General features: G+C 47.9%; 1 protein-coding gene across 1 annotated transcript; it reads right to left on the bottom strand.

Moving 5' to 3' along the window:
* Nucleotides 1-374: 374 nt before the first annotated feature.
* LOC132389037 (C-type lectin domain family 9 member A-like) lies at nt 375-14,565 on the bottom strand. The gene is made up of 6 exons (XM_059961448.1): nt 14,499-14,565; nt 6,597-6,710; nt 5,685-5,783; nt 2,282-2,424; nt 1,678-1,742; nt 375-613 (listed from the first exon to the last, which is right to left on the bottom strand). The coding sequence occupies exons 1-6, from the start codon at nt 14,509-14,511 to the stop codon at nt 424-426; spliced, it is 624 nt and encodes a 207-aa protein (XP_059817431.1). The 5' UTR covers nt 14,512-14,565; the 3' UTR covers nt 375-423.
* Nucleotides 14,566-18,009: the final 3,444 nt, after the last annotated feature.

Genomic DNA, 18,009 nt, shown 5'->3' with positions numbered 1-18,009 from the left:
GAGAGAGAGAGAGAGAGAGAGAGAGAGAGAGAGAGAGAGAGAGAGAGAGAGAGAGAGAGAGAGAGAGAGAGAGAGAGAGAGGTCAGGGAGACGGGGTGTGTAGAGACAACGGGGAAGGGACAGAAAGAGTGGGATGCGGTAAAAAGTGGGAGAAAAGGTGAACTGGTGGGTAGAGAGCGCAGAGAGTGGGCGGAGTAAGTGCGTGGAATCAGTGGGCGGAGAGGGATGCAGAGAGATCAAGGGCGAATGGGAAGGGCGGGGAGGGGTGGGGAAATGTCGAGAAATAAGGGGATTGATGAGTAGATGTTTGACGTTGTCTGAAGAATTAAGTAGGAGGGGGTGTAGTGAGTGGTGTGGTAATTCGGGAGGATGGATGGAGGGAGAGTGGAAAAGAGGTAAAGAGAAAGGGGGTAGTCACGTCATTCATGTTGCCCCCACGGGCTGTTGACAGAGTCCCTGGATGTTTTCAGGAATCGCCGGGTACAAAGGTGCCGACTTCTCGCAGACGAAACTGCGAATACGTTTGCAAGGGTATTTGTCTCCGTCCGGTCTGCAATGAGTGCAGACGGTAGTTCGATTGGTCACGAGATACAGGACACCAGAGGCCGCTTCCCTGTGAAAGAGGGTTAAAACGTTTCAACACAGACACTACAGCGCAGCAGTAAACCCGAGACCCTCGCAGAACTAAGCTCATCAATCAGCTCTCTCCTCACAGCCCTGAGACCGTTCCCAGCCGCATCACACTGACCCACTCCGTCCCCACAGTCCTGTGTCAGTCTCCAAACTAATCCCACAGCACCACGCACCCCTCACAACCTCCAGTCCATCGCCAGATTAATCTCACTGACCCACCTTCTCTTCAGTCCTGTTTCAGTCCTCAGACAAATCCAACAGAAGAACTCTCCCCCCCTCCAAATCAGTTTCATTCACCAAAGAAACACACTGTACTACCCTCTCCCCAAAGACTTGTGGGAGAATCGAAATGAATTCCTCTATTCCTATATACTCTATTCCTATATTCCTCTATACTCTATTCCTCTGTCTGTGTCCAAATTAACCCCTTTGCCACTCCACCTCCCCTCAGCTTCCTGTCAGTGTCCAAACTTTCGCACTGCCACGCGATCAACCCACAGCCGCGGGGCCGCCGTCACAGTCCTTCGTCAGACCGCAAACTAGTCCCACGGACCTAATATTGGAACACCGCCCTGTGTCTCTGCTCAAACTGATCCTTCTGTCTCACCATCTCCATTCAGAGTTCTGTCTGTCACTAAACTAATCCCGCTGCCCAGCTCTTCGCTCACATACAAATGTCAGTCCCCAAAATCAGCATTGCCTCTCCCTCTCCCCACAGATTCGTGTCAGACTTCAAACTAATTCCACTGTGTCGCGCCTTCCAAACCGACCAGCTCGGTCTCAAAATTACCCCAGGGTACTGGTGCTGTTCCCTACCCACAGCCTGCTGAATGCCCGCACAATATTCTAGTCCCCTGCTTCGCCATTCCCCGACAGACAAGTGTCGGTTACAAAAGTATTCCCTTTGTACCATCCTCTCCCGACAAACTGGAACAGTCTGCAAACCCCTCCCTCTTCCCACAAACCAACTGCAGTCCGTAAACAAGTCCCATTTTCTCCTGTCAGGACTATGTCATTCCATAGGTAATACCACACAGATCTCACCCGTCTTCGCATTTTCCAATCCAGTATGCACGTTTTCGGTCGACAAGAAGGTGGGATATAGCGTTCTGTGAAGATACATTTATTTCATTATTGCCGAGAATCGGAAACCATTGATGGGGTCACTCTCAGTTTATTACAACAGGAGTGACGGTGGGACGGTGCGGAGGGAGCATTTTGTGTCTGACCCCGGGATTGTGTGATGTGACTGTGTGGAGGGAGATTCACTCAGCGTCTAACCCCGGGAGTGTGCCATGGACGGTGCGGAGGGAGATTCTCTCCGTGTCGGACCCCGGCAGTGTGAGACGTGACGGTGTGGAGGGAGGTTCACTCTGTGTCTGACCCCGGGAGTGTTTGTCGGGACAGGGTGAAGGGAGATTCACTCTGTGTCTGAAACCGGGAGTGTGTGATGGGTGGTGTGGAGGGAGATTCACACTGTGCCTGACCCGGGACTGTGTGATGGGCGGTGTGGAGCAAACCTCACTCTGTGTCTGTCCCGGAGAATATTTGTCGGGTGTGTGTGCTTTGTGCCTCACTCTGTGTTAGACCCCTTCGGTGTATAATGTGTCCCGTCCTACTGTGGGACCTTCATGAGTTTGGGACATACCACTTCATCCACTGAATTGATTTCGAAAAGACTTGAATTCCGGCCTGAGCATTCCTGCATCGATTTGTCGAAAGATGCTTTAAATGTGGATACGTAATAACACCTGTCTTTGTTAAAGATCCAGTCCTTCAAACAGGATTGCTCTGTAAACAGGAATAAGTGACAGTGAATCTTAATCCGTACCTACACATCGCAGACCCCGGAGGATTGGGCGAGACTGAGGCGCCGATTGAATCTCCCTCCAAACCGTCCCCTCACCCTTTCCCCGGATCAGACACAGAGTGAATCTGCCTTCCTACCGTCCCATCACACACTCCCGGGGTCAGACACAGAGTGAATCTCCCTCCACACCGTCCCATCACACACTCCCGGGGTCAGACACAGAGTGAATCTCCCTCCACACCGTCCCATCATACACTCCCGGGGTCAGACACAGAGTGAATCTACCTCCCCACCGTCCCATCACACACTCCCGGGGTCAGACACAGAGTGAATCTCCCTCCACACCGTCCCATCACACACTCCCGGAATCAGACACAGAGTGAATCTCCCATCACACACTCCCGGAATCAGACACAGAGTGAATCTCCCATCACACACTCCCGGGTTCAGACAGAGTGTGATGCTCTCTCCACACCACCCAGTCACACTCCCACGCAGTCCGTCGAATTGAATTGACTTTATTTCTTACATTGTTTAGGTACGTGGGCAGTAAAAATCTTTACGTTATGTCTCCGTCTAAATGTGCAATGTGCAATTTATAGTAATTTGTAATAAACTGTGTATACAGCAAGGAAATCAATAGAGCGCAGAAACACAACTGCATCAGCGTGGCTGAGTAAGTTGATGGCCTGATGGAAGGAGCTTTCCCGAAGCCTCCTGGTCCTGGCTATTATTCTGCGGTAACGTTTCCTCTTGCCGGATATATTGCAGGAGGTCCAGGATCCAGCTGCACAAGGCATGGTGAAGGACGAGTTCTCAGAGCTTCTTCGAGCCTGGACGGAGTTATGGCGTCGAAATCTCAACTGTACTCCATGAAAAGTATTTGCAGTGTCCTTCTTCTCCAGATCTGTAAGAACACTGTGCAGAGCAGTGGCTAGTGTGACAACTGTCAACCGGATGTGTCGGAAGGCAAATTATCGAAAACACAGCCTAAAAGGTGACTTAAGGTTCAGGTCGCTTCCGGTGCTCTCCAGGAAGGATTAGTGTTGGCGATATCTAACCAAGCGTCAGGAAGAGTTGGGTCGTCTCGGAGAGAGGCAGAGCTATTGGCAGCCCCACTGCGCTTGGCTTTGAAGCGTGTGATATGGTGCAGACCTTGACGTCATTTGCATGTGTTGCTGGTGGGGTGTTGTGTCTGGATCTTGTCCCTGTATTGAGATCCCCCTGATCACCGGCAATGTGAACAGTCTGTCGCGGGATAAGTGCTGCTCGCACGGAACCCTCTTCCGGCGGATGCCGGTCTGGGTAGATTCTGACCGATTTCTGGGGGCACATCCTTACTGCTCTTCCGAATGAAACTCGTCACCCCCTTCCGTAAACTTGGAGACATCCACAGCATGAAGGATATTCCGGTCGGCGTCACCAAAGCAGTCCTGTTCAAGGGAGACCGATCGAATCGGACCATCAGCGGACGATTTTAAGCATGGCCGCCATTTGTTTCAGCTTCTACCTGGAACGCGGCAGAAACAAGACGGAGGAGTGGCCCGACTTTCCAAACGGCGGGTGGAGGAGTGTTTTATATGATAGCGGAAGACAAGTGGTCGTGCCTTCCATCTCCCCGAGTGCTCCCCTGGATGTGTTGACGAAACTTCGGCGAGACTTCAGAAAACAACGTTCTGTTAAAGTCTGCGGCGACGATGAAGGCGGCCTCTGGGTACACGGTCTCCAGGGTGTTGACGATCTCGCACAGATCCCTGAGAGACAGGTCAGTAACAGGCTGCGACGGAGTACACACAGCTGTGATGATCACAGCCGTGAAATCCAGAAACACACAGCACAGGGTCAGGCACAGAGTGAAGGTGTTCCACTGTCCGACGCAGACTCCAGACTCCCTCCGCTCAATCTCATCAAAAGCTACGGTCAGATCATAGAGTGAAGCGCCCTCCACACCGTCCGGTCACACACTCCCGGAGTCAGACACAGAGTGAATTTCCCTCCACACCGTCCGATCACACACTCCCGGGGTCAGACACAGAGTGAATTTCCCTCCACACCGTCCCGTCACACACTTCCGGGGTCAGACACAGAGTGACAGAGTGAATCTCCCTCCGCACCGTCCCATCACACACAGCTCTGGTCAGACACAGAGTGAATCTCCCTCCACACATTCCCATCACATACTCCCGGGTCAGGCAAAGAGTGAATCTCCCTGCACACCGCCTCATCACACACTCCCGGGGTCAGACACAGAGTGAATCTTCCAACACACCGTCCCATCGCACACTCCCTGGGTCAGAGACAGAGTGAATCTCCCTCCACAACGTCCCAGCACACAGTGCTGTGGTCAGATAGAGAGTGAAGCTCCCTCCACGCCGTCCCATCACACACTAGCGGGGTCTGACACAGAGAGTGAATCTCCCTCCATACCGTCCCTTCACACAGTACCGGGGTCAGACACAGAGTAAATCTCCCTTCACACCGTACCAACACACACTCCCCGGGTCAGACACAGAGTGAAGCTCCCTCCACACCGTACCAACACACACTCCCTTGGTCAGACACAGAGTGAATCTCCCTCCACACCGTCCCATCACACACTACCAGGGTCAGAAATAGAGTGAATCTCCCTCCACCCCGTCCCATCACACACTCCCGGGGTCAGACACAGAGTGCATCTCGCTCCACACAGTCCCATCACACACTCCTGTGGTCAGACACGGAGTGAAGCTTCCTCCACACCGTCCCATCACACACTCCCAGGGTCAGAGACAGAGTGACTCTCCCACCACAACGTCCCAACACACACTCCCCGGGTCAGACTCAGAGTGAATCTCCCTCCACACCTTCCCATCACACACTACCAGGGTCAGAAATAGAGTGAATCACACTCCATACCGTCGCATCACGCACTCCCGGTGTCAGACACAGAGTGAATCTCCCTCCACACCGTCCCATCACACACTCCCGGGGTCAGACGCAGAGTTAATATCCCTCCACACCGTCCCAGCACACACTCCCAGAGTCGGCATTTGAGTTGTCCGAAACGTTCATACACTCCGAATGTCAACGGAGCGGTGAAGCTTCCTCGACAATCTCCTACCATACACTCACGGAGTCAGATACGGGGTGAAGCTCCTTGCACTCCGTCCCATCACAAAACCCTGACGTCAGAATATTAAGGTCTTCCCCAGAATCCCATTTCTCTCTCTGTCTGATGAGATGCGGGATGATATAGCCTCACCTCTGATACTGGTAAAGAAGTGGCAAATTTCCGGATAGGTGCTCCAAAGCAGAGTGTTGTTTGAGTCCGAGCAGATCTGAGCCTGACGAATCTGTGATACTGAGAGAGACGGTGAAGGATATTTAGCGTTGACAGGGACGTGTGAGTGGGCGTCTCTTTCCAGTGCTCTTATCCGCGTATAGATATCACGCGTATGGAGTGTCATTCTCAGGATTGTGGGACATGTTGGTGTCATGGTGAGGAGTGTCTGGTGTCATAGTCAAGGGAAACGGTGTCATCGTGACGTGCGAGTATGCGTCAGTGACGTGGTGATTGTTAATTCCGTGTCACAGTGAGGGACATATCATTGTTGCCTGAGGTTCGTGTCGGTGTCACAGTGATAAGTGTTTCTGTCACCCGATGAGATGTGTACCGGGTCAAGCTGAGATTAATTTCAGTGTTACGGTGAGGATATGTCGGGATCTCAGTGAGTGGAGAGTCTGTGTACTGGTGAGGGGTGTGGTGTAACACGGGCGGCTGTGCTGGTCTCACCGTGAGAGATGTGTCAGTGTTACGGTGAAGCTTGTGTCTGTGTCACGACGAAGAACGTGCTGTGATCACAGTCGGTGTGTCTGTGTTAGTGAAGTACGTGTCCGTGCCACGGTGAGGGGCACGTCGGTGTTACAGTGAATCGTTATTACAGTAACGACGGTGTCTGTCGCTATCAGTTTGAAGGATGTGTCGGTATCATGTTGAGGGATGTATTGCTGGGGCTACTGTTGGGGTCGCGGTGAGAGTCCCCTTACTACCACAGTGAGGGGTATGTGGTTTCACCATCAAGTGTGTTTCGGTGTGATTTTGGGAATTTATCGCTATTACAGTGGCCCTCTTTATTCTCTGCGGTTTGGTCTTTCCGTCCGGTGTGAAACTCACCATGAATCCTCCAGCAGATACCCGTGATGATGAGGGCCGCTGTTAAAACGCAGATTAGCCATATGCTTGAGTCTGATCGGTCTCCCCTTGCGGTTCGTTCATTTCCCATGTCGTCTGTGGAAAAGACGTTCCACGACTTTGTTACTCCATCGTCATATTCCCTGATCTACCCCACCCCTGCTCTTCCCATCCTCTGAGTTCAATTCACTCTCTTTCCCTCTTTCTGAGAAGTGAACATAAATCATAGATCAGAACTATTGCAAAGAAAATGAACACTTTTCCTGCCTACCAAAATCCATCTCCCACCATTCTCTGTAAATTGACGTGCCTGAGAAACCTCTGCTAAAGCGCCTCTATCGATCTCCCTCCAGCAACAGCGCTGGCAGCACATTCCAGTCACCCAGGCACTCTGTGTAAACAGAAATCCGCCCCACCCAGTGTAGGATTCACAGTCAATACCTAGAAAGCTAAAATCGCCAAAGTTCACGACCTTATGTTTCCTGTAAGAGCCTGCGAACTTTCCACAGGTGTGTTCATCTGAATCCTCACGACTGTTAGTTGATCGACAATGTAGCCCCATGAACGAGTTCATGCCGATCTTGTTTCTCACTTCAGCTCTTAAACTCTCACCTAGACGAGGGATATTTTCCCTGATTTGTAAAGCCGCCCCTCATTCTTGAATTTATTCCGCATCAGCACGACTAAAAGAGCAGAAAACTGTTTGAGCTATCTGATCTTCGCCTCCTGCAAACAAGTCTCACTGGTGACGACATTAACACCGGTCCTGAGCTCATCTGCCTTCCGTCCAGTACTTCCTGCTTTGAGACGTGCGCAGCTGAGATCATGAGTCCCAGCTGGTTCAAAAATTTTCTTCCTGACTCTATGTGAGGTCGCATCAGCATCTGTCCCAACAAGCACTCCACTCTCTGCTATGTAACGCCACCACTCCCCCTTTTTAATGGCGCTTCCCGCTGGGATAGTAGTTCCACTCCACTTCAGATGGACACTGAGAAATCTGCTCATGGCGGAGGAAGAAGCAGATTCATCACGTGGGGGCGCTATTGCGCGGCCTCCAGGCGGCAGTCGGTGCTTCCCCCTTGCACCGCTACCCTCCCCCCCAGTATTCTCTCGGCAGAAGACAAGGTCTATTGTTGTTGACTGAAGATGTCTTGCGGCCGTCAAATTACGCAGTGACTCGAGATGTGTTGTCGTCTGTTTATTGCCAATGAGCTATCTGCCTACTTTTGTCTAGACCAGAACCACCTCCCTCGTTCTACCGATATTACCGTTGTCTATATGGACCACGAAGTCTGCCTGCTCACTCTCACTCTTGACAATGTTGAGCACGAGATATCCGACACTTGTAATAGAGGATTCTATAGTAGGGGTAAACAGAAAAGATGTTCTGTGGACGAGAGATGGTATGTTAAATCTCGGGTGCAATCTCTCTCCTTCCCTGCTGATACAAAGAACCATATTCAGTGCCAGAGACTGACCGTTGAGACTTTCCTCTGCTTCTCATTTGCACCCCTCTCCCTCACCCAGAAGTGCAGAAAGTGGTCTACCGGTTATTCAGCAGATTGGCCACAAGGGGACTCTGCACAGCCTCTGGCTGTTTAACTCCATTCCCCTTCCTGAATGTCGCCCATTTTCCTGTGAAACTCTCAGTGGGTCTATCTTTCCACCAATATGTCCACCTTATCATTCCCTTCAGCTTCCCCAATGATTCCGAGTTCAACCTGTTCAGGTTCCAGTTCTTTAATGGCGAGTGTTAGAAGCTGGATGCACTTCTCACAGGAGACACGGGAGGTCTCCTTGCAGTCCCACGTCCAGCAAGGGGAGCAGGCAGCTCTCCTGTCAGGAATGCCTACCGCTTTAATTGCACAATCATAAAGAAAGAAACAACATATAAACTGAAATGAACTATAAGAGTACAGAGGAGATTACTGGAATGTTACCTGGGTTTCAGCACCCAAGTTACAGAGAAAGGTTGAATAAATAGGTCGTTATACTTTTGAACGCAGAAGGTTGAGGGGGATTTGATAGCAGTATTGAAAATTATGAGGGGGATAGATAGCGTTGACATGGATAGGCTTTTTCCAATGAGTGCAGTGGAGATTCAACCAGGAGGACATGAGTTGAGAGTTCGGTTGCAAAAGTTTAGGGGTAACACGGGGGTGAATTTCTTTTCTCAGAGAGTGGTAACAATGCGGAACGAGCTTCCAGTAGAAGTGGTACAGGCAGGTTCGATATTGCCATTTATATAAAAAAAAACTCGATAGGTATATGTACAGGGAAGGAATAGAGGTTTATGGGCTGAGAGCAGATCGGTGGGATAAGATGAAAGTAAGCGTTCGGCACGGACTAGAAGGGAAAAATGGCCTGTTTCCGTGCTATAAGTGTTATATTGTTATTTGAAATATTTCCGAGATAGCTGCCCGAAGGATTGCTAGAAAGGCAAATCAAAATCACGTTTGACTTCAAAAGACCTTCAGGACGATTTAGCCGACTTTGGAGTGGTGGTGAACTGTTCTACTGTGCAGCGACACCTGAACAAATATGACTTTCATGGAAGAGACATCAGAGAAAGGTTGAACAAGAATGAAACATTTAAGATTATTAAGGGATTGGACACGCTGGAGGCAGGAAGCATGTTCCTGCCGATGGGTGAGTCCAGAACTAGATGCCACAGTTTAAGAATAAAGGTTAGTCCTTTTAGAGCAGAGATGCTAAAAAACTTTTTCACTCAGAGTGTGGTGGATATATGGAATGCTCTGTCCCAGAAGGCAGTGGAGGCCAAGTCTCTGGATGCATTCAAGAGAGAGTTAGATAGAGCACTTATAGATAGCGGGGTCAAGGGATATGGGGAGACGGCAGGAACGGGGTACTAATTGTGCATGATCAACCATGATCACAGTGAATGGTGGTGCTGGCTAGAAGGACCGAATGGCCTACACCTGCACCTACTGTCTATTGTCTATTAAGTTAATTATTTTATTATTTAAACCATAGAAGGTTTGGGGGGTACTATCGAGGTATTTAAAATTATGAACGGGATAGAAAGAGTTGACATGGATAGGCTTTTTTTCCACTGAGAGCATTGGAGATTCAAACAAGAGGACATGAGATGAGAGTTACGGAGCAAAAGTTTCGGGGTAACACGAGGGGGGACTTCTTTACTCAGAGAGTGGTCGCTGTGTGGGACGAACTTCCAGTAGAAATGTTAGAGGCAGGTTCGATTTTGTCATTTAAAAAAATGGTTAAGTATATAGACAGGAAAGTATTCCAGGGTTATAGGGTGCATGAAGATCGGTGGGACTAGGTGAGAATACGTGTACGTCACGGTCTAGAAGAGATGAGATTACCTATTCCCGTGCTGAAATTGTTATATGGTTATATGGTTTGATGCTTTTTGTAATGGGTGATTTTAACTTCCCTAATATTGACTGGCATCTCCTGACTGCAAGGAGGATAGATGGGGCTGAAATTGTATGGTGTGTTCAACAAGGATTCCTACACCGAATGTGGACCGGACGTTGAGAGGAGAAGCAATACTAGATCTGGTTCTGGGTAATGAACCTCGTCAGGTGGCAGACCTCCCGGTGGGGGAGCATCTTGTTGAGAGTGACCACAACACCCTTAGCTTCGGCATAACTATGGAAACAAGTTAAAAACAGAAAAAAATGTGTAAGTGTCTAACGGGGAAAGGGCTAACTATAATTGGATCAGACAAGAGACACCGAGAGTAAATTGGAAACAGATGTATAGGGGTGAAATGTTAGATATAAGAAGCAGGAAGTAGGAGGGGCTCATGGAAAACAGGGTAACCAGAAGTTTTAGAAAGGACTTATGAGAGCTCGAAGGGGCTATGAGAAGGGATTGACATGGAGGATTAAGGGGAGCCCTAAGGCTTTCTGTGCTTATGTGAAGAACAGAAGGATGACAAGAATGAAAGCAGGGCCGCTAAAAGATAAAGAAGGCAACATGTGCCTGGAGGCGTAGGAGCTTGGCGGGGTCCTAAATGATTACTTTGCTTCAGTATTCACAAGTGAAAAGGACCTTGACCAGGCCTGTGTGCTGGACGATGTGACGATGTTGTGTCTTCTGAAAAACATCAGGATTGATAAGTCCCCAGGGCCGGACGTGATATACCCTAGGGTGCTGTGGTAAGTGAGAGGAGAGATCGTTGGCGCAGTAACTATCAGCATTTGAATCCTCTTTAGCTGTAGCGAAGGTCCCGGAGGGTTGGAGAATGGCAAAAGTAGTTCCCTTGTTTAAATAAATAACCGAATCCTCGGAACCATAGACCGGTGTGTCGGTGGTCTGCAAACTATAGGAAAATATTCCTAAGGATAGGACCTACGAGAATTTGGAGAAATACAGTCCACTCAAGGATAGTCAACATGACTTTATGAAGGGAAGGTCTTGCTTCACGAGCGAAATTGAGTTATTTGAAGAGGTAACAAATGAAATTGATCATGGTAGTGCGGTAGATGTGGACTACATGGATTGTAGCAAGGGCCCCAGGAGAGAATCATCCGGAAAGTCATTATGCATGGGATCAGTAGAACCTTTGCTGTTTGGATTAAAAAAAAAGGCTTAAAGGAATCAAGCAGAGGGTAGAAGTGGAAGGAAAGTATTCTGCCTGGAGTTCGGTGACTAGTGGAGTGCCGCACGTATCTGTCCTGGAACCCCTGCTATATGTGATATTTACTAATGAACTGGATGCAGAGGCAAAAGGATGGGTGAGTATGTTTGCGGAGGACAAGAAGATTGGAGGAGTTGTGGATGGAGCTGTATTTAGTCTGAAGTTACAAGAAAATATAGACAGGATGCACACTTGGGCAGTAAAGAGGTAGATAGAGTTCAATCAGGATAAATGTGAGGTGAGGCATTTGGGAAGGACAAACCAGCAGACTGAGTACAGGATTAATGGTCAAAAATTAGGAGAGTGGATGAACAGAAGGACCTTGGGTAGAAATCCATGCATCCCTCAAGGTCGCTGCACAGTTAGATAGGACAGTTACGAAGGCCTATGTGATGCTGGAGTTTATTAATAGGAGGATTGATGTCGAGAGCAGAGAGGTCATGTTGCAACTCTACAAATCTCTGGTGAGTCAACACTTATAGTAGATTGTTCAGTTCAGTTTCTCTCATTATAGGAAGGATGTGAAAGCTATGGAGAGGGTGCAGAGGAGATTTACCAGGATGTTGCCTGGTTTGGAAAACAATTCTTAAGAGGCAAAGTTAGCTGAGCTAGGATTTTTTTCTCTGAAGCGTAGAAGTATCAGAGGGGACTTGATAGAGGTGCACAAGATTATGAGAAGCATAGCCAGTGCCTGTTTCCCGGGGAACGGATAGCAAGAACCAGAGTGCATGTGCACAAACTAAACGGAGGGAAGATAAGAGAAGATATCGGGGTAAATTGTTTTGACACAGTGGGTTATGTGTGCCTTGAATGATGGAATGACTTGCCAGGGATGGTGGTGGAGGCGAAAAAATTAGGGGTATTTTAGAGTCTCTTGGACAGCCATATGGATTAAACAAATTAGAGGGTTACGGGGTATTGAGGGTTCCGTGCTCTTTTAAATTATACAAACCCCATTTCCAGAAAAGTTGGGAGATTGTCCAAATGCGATAAAAACAATAATGTGTTATATGTTAATTCACGTAAACCTTTATTTAACTGACAAAAGTACCTAGAAAAGATTTTCAACATCTTAACTGACCAACTTAAATGTATTTTGTAAAGATACACAAATTTAGAAATTGATGGCTGCAACACACTCAACAAAATTTGGGACAGAGTTCAAATAAGATTGGAAAGTGCACAGAATATTCAAGTAACACCGGTTTGGAAGACTCCACATTAAGCAGGCTAATTGGTAGCAGGTGAGGAATCATAACTGGGTATAAAAGTAGCGTCAATCAAAGGCTCAGTCTTTGCAAACAAGGATGGGTCGTGGCTCACCTCTCTGCCAAAATTCGTCAAAGAATTGTTAGTCAGTTCAAAAGGAACATTTCCCAAAGCAGGATTGCAGAGAATTTAGGTCTTTCAACATCTACAGTACATAATATTGTGAAAGGTTTCAGAGAATTCAGAGACATCTCAGTGCGTAAAGGGCACCGTCAGAAACCACGTTGAAATCACGTGATCTTCGAGCCCTCAGGCGGCATTGTCTAAGAAACCGTCATGCTACTGTGACAATTATAGCCACCTGGGCTCGGTAGTACTTCGGAAAACCATTGTCACTTAACACAGTCCGACGCTGAATCCAGAAATGCAACTTGAAACTGCATTACGCAAGGGGGAAGCCATACATCAACTCTATGCAGAAACGCCGGCGAGTTCTCTGGGCCCGAGCTCATCTCAGATGGACTGAAAGACCGTGGTATCAGGTGCTGCAGTCAGGTGAGTCGACATTTCAGTTGGTTTTCGAAAAAAAAAACGAGCGTCGAGTTCTCCGTACCAAAGATGGAAACGACCATCCTGATAGTTAACAGCGAAAGGTGCAAAAAAACAGCATCTGTGATGGTATGGGGTGCATCAGTGCCCACGGCATGGGTGAGCTGCATGTATGTGAAGGTACCATTGACTCTGAGGCCTATATTAGGATTTTAGAGAGACATATGTTGCCATCACGGCGACGTCTCTTCCGGGGACGTCCATGCTTATTTCGGCAGGACAATGCCAGACTACATTCTGCACGGGCTACAACAGCATGGCTTTATAGGCACAGAATGCGTGTGCTCGACTGGCCTGCTGCCAGTCCAGATCTATCTTCTATTAAAAACGTATGGCGCATCAGAAGAGAATCAGACAACGGAGACAACGGACTGTTGAGCAGCTGAAATCTTATATCATGCAAGATTGGACAACATTTCCAATTGCAAATCTACTGCAATTAATAACTTCAGTTCCAAAACGATTAAAAAGTTATTAAAAGGGAAGATGATGTAACACAATTGTAAACATGCCTCTGTAACAACTTTTGTTGAGTGTGTTGCAGCCATCAAATTCTAAATTTGTGTAAATTTACAAAATACAATTAAGTTGGTCAGTAAAGCTATTGAAAACCTTTCCCTTGTACTTTTGTCAGTTAAATAAAGTTTCACATGAATTAACATATCACAGATTTTTGTTTTTACTGCATTTTGGAAACTATCCCACCTTTTCTGGAAATAGGGTTTATACATAGGTCGGCACAAAATCGAGGGCTGAAGGGCCTGTACTGTTCTGTAGTATTATCGTGCCTATTGTCTAGTATCCCAGTGCACACCACCGGGGTCAGTCACAGCGCTAAGCCCCTCCCACTCTCTGCCCCACCCACCTCTCAAAGTAGACTGTGAATCCGCCCCTCTGAACTGCCTGTTGTTGTCGGTTCTCGGCCATCTTGTCGAGTCTCCGAGCTCAGGAAATGGATTGAACCGTCGATAGAGGAAACCCGGAGCGGCAGACCGTCATCCTCAAATACCTGATAATAGGCCGATGAAGAGAGGGACGGGGAGCAGGGGAAGAAATCGGGGAGGAGAGAAATTGAGGGTGTGCGAGAAGGCGGTCTAGTGAGATGAGAGTGACGGGAGGGACAGAAACAAAAGTGGAGTAAAGATTTGAAGAGTGATTGAGGAAGAGGGTAGATAATGGAGAGAGAGGGAGGGAAGGAATTGAAGGAGGGGTGTAGAGGGAGATGGTAGGGGTGAGAAACGAGAGAATGTCGGAAAGATTTGTGTCATCCATCGAAAGCCTCTACTGTGCTGGGGATTTGTAACTCCACCCCCACCCCATACCTTCCGCGCCACCCAGCACGCACCCCACCCCCATTTGGGTACTGGCTTTCTGTCCTACTGCTCCTGCTCATCGCCAGGGTTTCAGACATCAGCCGATCTGTCTGCGATACTCACCCCCAACACACATCGAGGCGAGTGATGCGCCTCCCTCCGAGTGAGGGTAAACAACTACCCTCGGAACTCGTACCCCTCGCCACCTTCCCTCCGCTCCTCTTCTTCCGACTCCCTCAATCCCACCCTCACACCTCACCCGTTTCTTTTCTCCCTCCCACCATTCCCCAACACCTCCCTACCTCCTGCCATTCCGGAAGACTTTGTGCGAGTGTCTGTGTCTGAAAGCCTTTGTATTGTATCCGGAAGAGGAAGGAAGAAGAGGCGAGCAGTGGGCAGGGACAGAGTGGTGAGATTGCACACACGGCAGGAACAGCATGACAGGACGTTTCACACAGAACTGTGGAGAGGCTCAGAACCGAAGGATCAACGGCGTTTGGAAAAGGGAGTAAAACCTGTTGTCAACTCTCCCCCATTCTCCTCACCAATCCAGGTGAACAGAGAAAGGGAGATCTGTAGAGGAGGGGCTTGGGTTGGGGTCGGGGATGTGGAAGACTATTGGTGATGGAGCGGTCCACGCAAACAGAGAATTGTGTCGGGGAGGTTGGAAATGAGGGAAAAGGGTGCAGTGGAGCAGAGAGTTGACTGAGTTGGGAGGAGTTGAGGGGAGGACGGACGTGTCAGAGATTGGGAGTATTGTGAGGTAGGAAGGGGTCGTCGGTGACCGGAAGTCGGTGTAGGGGATTGTGCGGTGGATGTATACGGCAGAGGAGTCAGATGATCATGGAACGGTCAGTGGTGAGCGGGAGCGGTGGGGTGACTAGACACCCCATCTTCTGTGATCTCTGTTTCGAGCAAAACCTCAGTACATTAGTCAGACGTCAGCCAACGATGATGAACCTGTTATGGATCTACAGACCTGTGCCCAACAGCAGACATGATTTAAATGGAGAGAAAATTAAAAAGATCTGTGCTAGGACTTGGAAGACCTCATGCAGGATTCATTTAAGGTTAACATTCAGGTCGAGTCGGTGGCGAAAAAGGCAAATGTGATTTTGACATTCATTTCGGGTTGTCTCTAATATCGAAATAGGTATGTAATGTTCAGAATTATAAGGCACTCATTCGCTCATTCGGAGCGTTGTGGGCAGTTTCGGGACCCTTATCGCGGAACGGATGAGCTTACATTGGAGAAGGTTCGGAGGCTGTTCACCGGAATAATTCCGGGATTGAATTGCTTGTCATATGCGGAATAAGGGACATCCCTCTATTCTTAGACTGTATCCTCTAGTCTTTGACGCTAGCAGCACAGGACAAATCCGCTCCACATCCATTCTAGCAGGACCTTTCACCATTCGAGAGATTTTAATGAGGTTACCCCTCATCCTTCTGAATTCCGTTCAATATCGGCGCAGAGCCATAATAAACTTTATTTAACAAGCCTTTTATTTCCGGAATAATTTTCCTGAACCTCCTTGAATCTTCCTCCAGTTTCCGCACAACCTTTGTAAGATAAGCGACCCAAAACCGGTCACTGTAATCCACGTGAGGCCTCACCAGTGTTTTATGTTTTCAGAAGTTTAAATCGTCGCGTTTATAGTCCTTAGAAATAATTGCTCACATGGTTTTGGACTTCCTGATCACAGACTCAACATGGAAATTAACCTTCAAGGAATCCTGCACAAGATCTCCCAAGTCCCTGTTAGTGTTTGGCTCCGTTTGTGTTCTCCATTTTCTCTACAATTACAAAATTGCCTACTCTTTCATTTCTTCTACCAGCATGCGTGGCCTTTTAATTTCCGACATTGTATTCATCTGCATTTCTTTGTCCATTCCCCTTATTTATTCAAGTCTTTCTGCAGACTGTCTACTTCCTCAAAACTGCCTGTCCCTCCACCTATCTCCATATAATTTACAATCAATTCTATTATCCAAATGACTGACACGGAATGTGAAAAGTATCGGTCGCACCACAGACCCCAGTAGAACAAGATGAGTCACCGGCACTCAATCAGATAAAAGTCTCCCTTTATTCCCACTCTTTGCCTCTTGCCAAATAGCCTCTGCTTTATCCAGGCCAGAATGTTTCCTGCAATCCCATGAGCTCGCAGCTTCTTAATCAGCCTCCTTTGTCTCAACTTGTCAAAGGCCTTCTGACAATCCAAATAGCACGTCATTAACCAATTCTCTTTTGTCGATCTGCATATTATTTCATTAAAACGTACAGCAGATTTGTCAGGCAGCATTTTTCCTGAAAAAAAAAACTTAGGCCTACTTTATACCGGGTCTCCAGGTACACTGCGACCTCATCCTTAACAATGGCCTCAAATAAATTCCCAACCGCTGAGCTCAGACTAACTGACCCAGAGTTTCTTTAACAATAGACTCTAATACCTTCGCAACCGCTGAGCTCAGACAAACTGGCCTAGAGGTCCCTTAACAATGGTCTCTAATACTTTCCCAAACGCTGAGTTCAGACAAACTGGCAAAGAGTTCCCTTAACAATGGTCTCTAATAACTTTCCAAACGCTGAGCTCAAACCAACTGGCCGAGAGTTCCCTTAACAATGGTCTCTAATAACTTTCCAAACGCTGAGCTCGGACTAACTGGCCTAGAGTTTCCTTAACAATGGTCTCTAATAACTTTCCAAACGCTGAGCTCGGACCAACTGGCCAAGAGTTCCCTTAACAATTGTCTCTAATACCTTCCCAACCGAGATATCCCAACCAGTGCCTGGAAATGTATGATCATGCATTTTGCCGGAACGAAATAAAAGAGTAGACTATTTTATTTTTTTAAAAAATCAACAATCTGCGGCGCAATGGGATTTGGAGTTCTGGTGCATTATCCCCTCAAATTTAATTTACAGGTGTCGTCAGTGGTGAGAAAGACAAATACAATGATCGCAATCATTTCCAGACGATCAGCCTATAAGGGTAATGATTTATTTTTTTAGGCTTTGCAAGGCACTGAAGAGGTCTCATTTGTAGTATTATGAGCAGTGTTGGTTCCCTTGGATGAAAGTCGAATCACTGGCATTGGAGATCAGACGACCAGAAGACATATACAAGGAATTAGACCATTCAGCCCATCGAAACTGCTTTGCCGTTCCCATCATGGCTGATCCCGCATCGCACTCAGCTCCAGACACCTGCTTTGCGTAAGGAAACTGTCAAGCTGTCCCCATAAATATAATGACGGGTTTGGATTCCAACATGGTTTCTGGCAGAACATTCCGCACATTCGCTTCTGACCAGCAGCAAGCACTGCTCTTTGCTTCTGTTCTAAAAGGTCACCTGGCAGTTCTGAGTGTGTGCCCTCTTGTTCTGGATATCCCCACCAAAGGAAACATCCTCTCCACATCCACCCAGTCTAGTATTTTCAACGTTCGGTAGTTTCAATTAGATTATCCTGCATTATTCTGAATTCCAGTGAGTACAGGACCAAATTTGCCGAACGCTCCTCACATGTTAACCCCTTCATTTCCAGAATTTTCCCCGTAATCCTCGTCCGAAACCTATGCAATGACAACATATCCTTTCTCAGATATGCAACGCAAATATGTTACCAATAC

The sequence above is a fragment of the Hypanus sabinus genome, unplaced genomic scaffold (genome assembly GCF_030144855.1).
Source record: "Hypanus sabinus isolate sHypSab1 unplaced genomic scaffold, sHypSab1.hap1 scaffold_465, whole genome shotgun sequence".
NCBI classification, from domain to species: Eukaryota; Metazoa; Chordata; class Chondrichthyes; order Myliobatiformes; family Dasyatidae; genus Hypanus; species Hypanus sabinus.
This window is presented reverse-complemented; position numbering and strand designations above follow the sequence as displayed.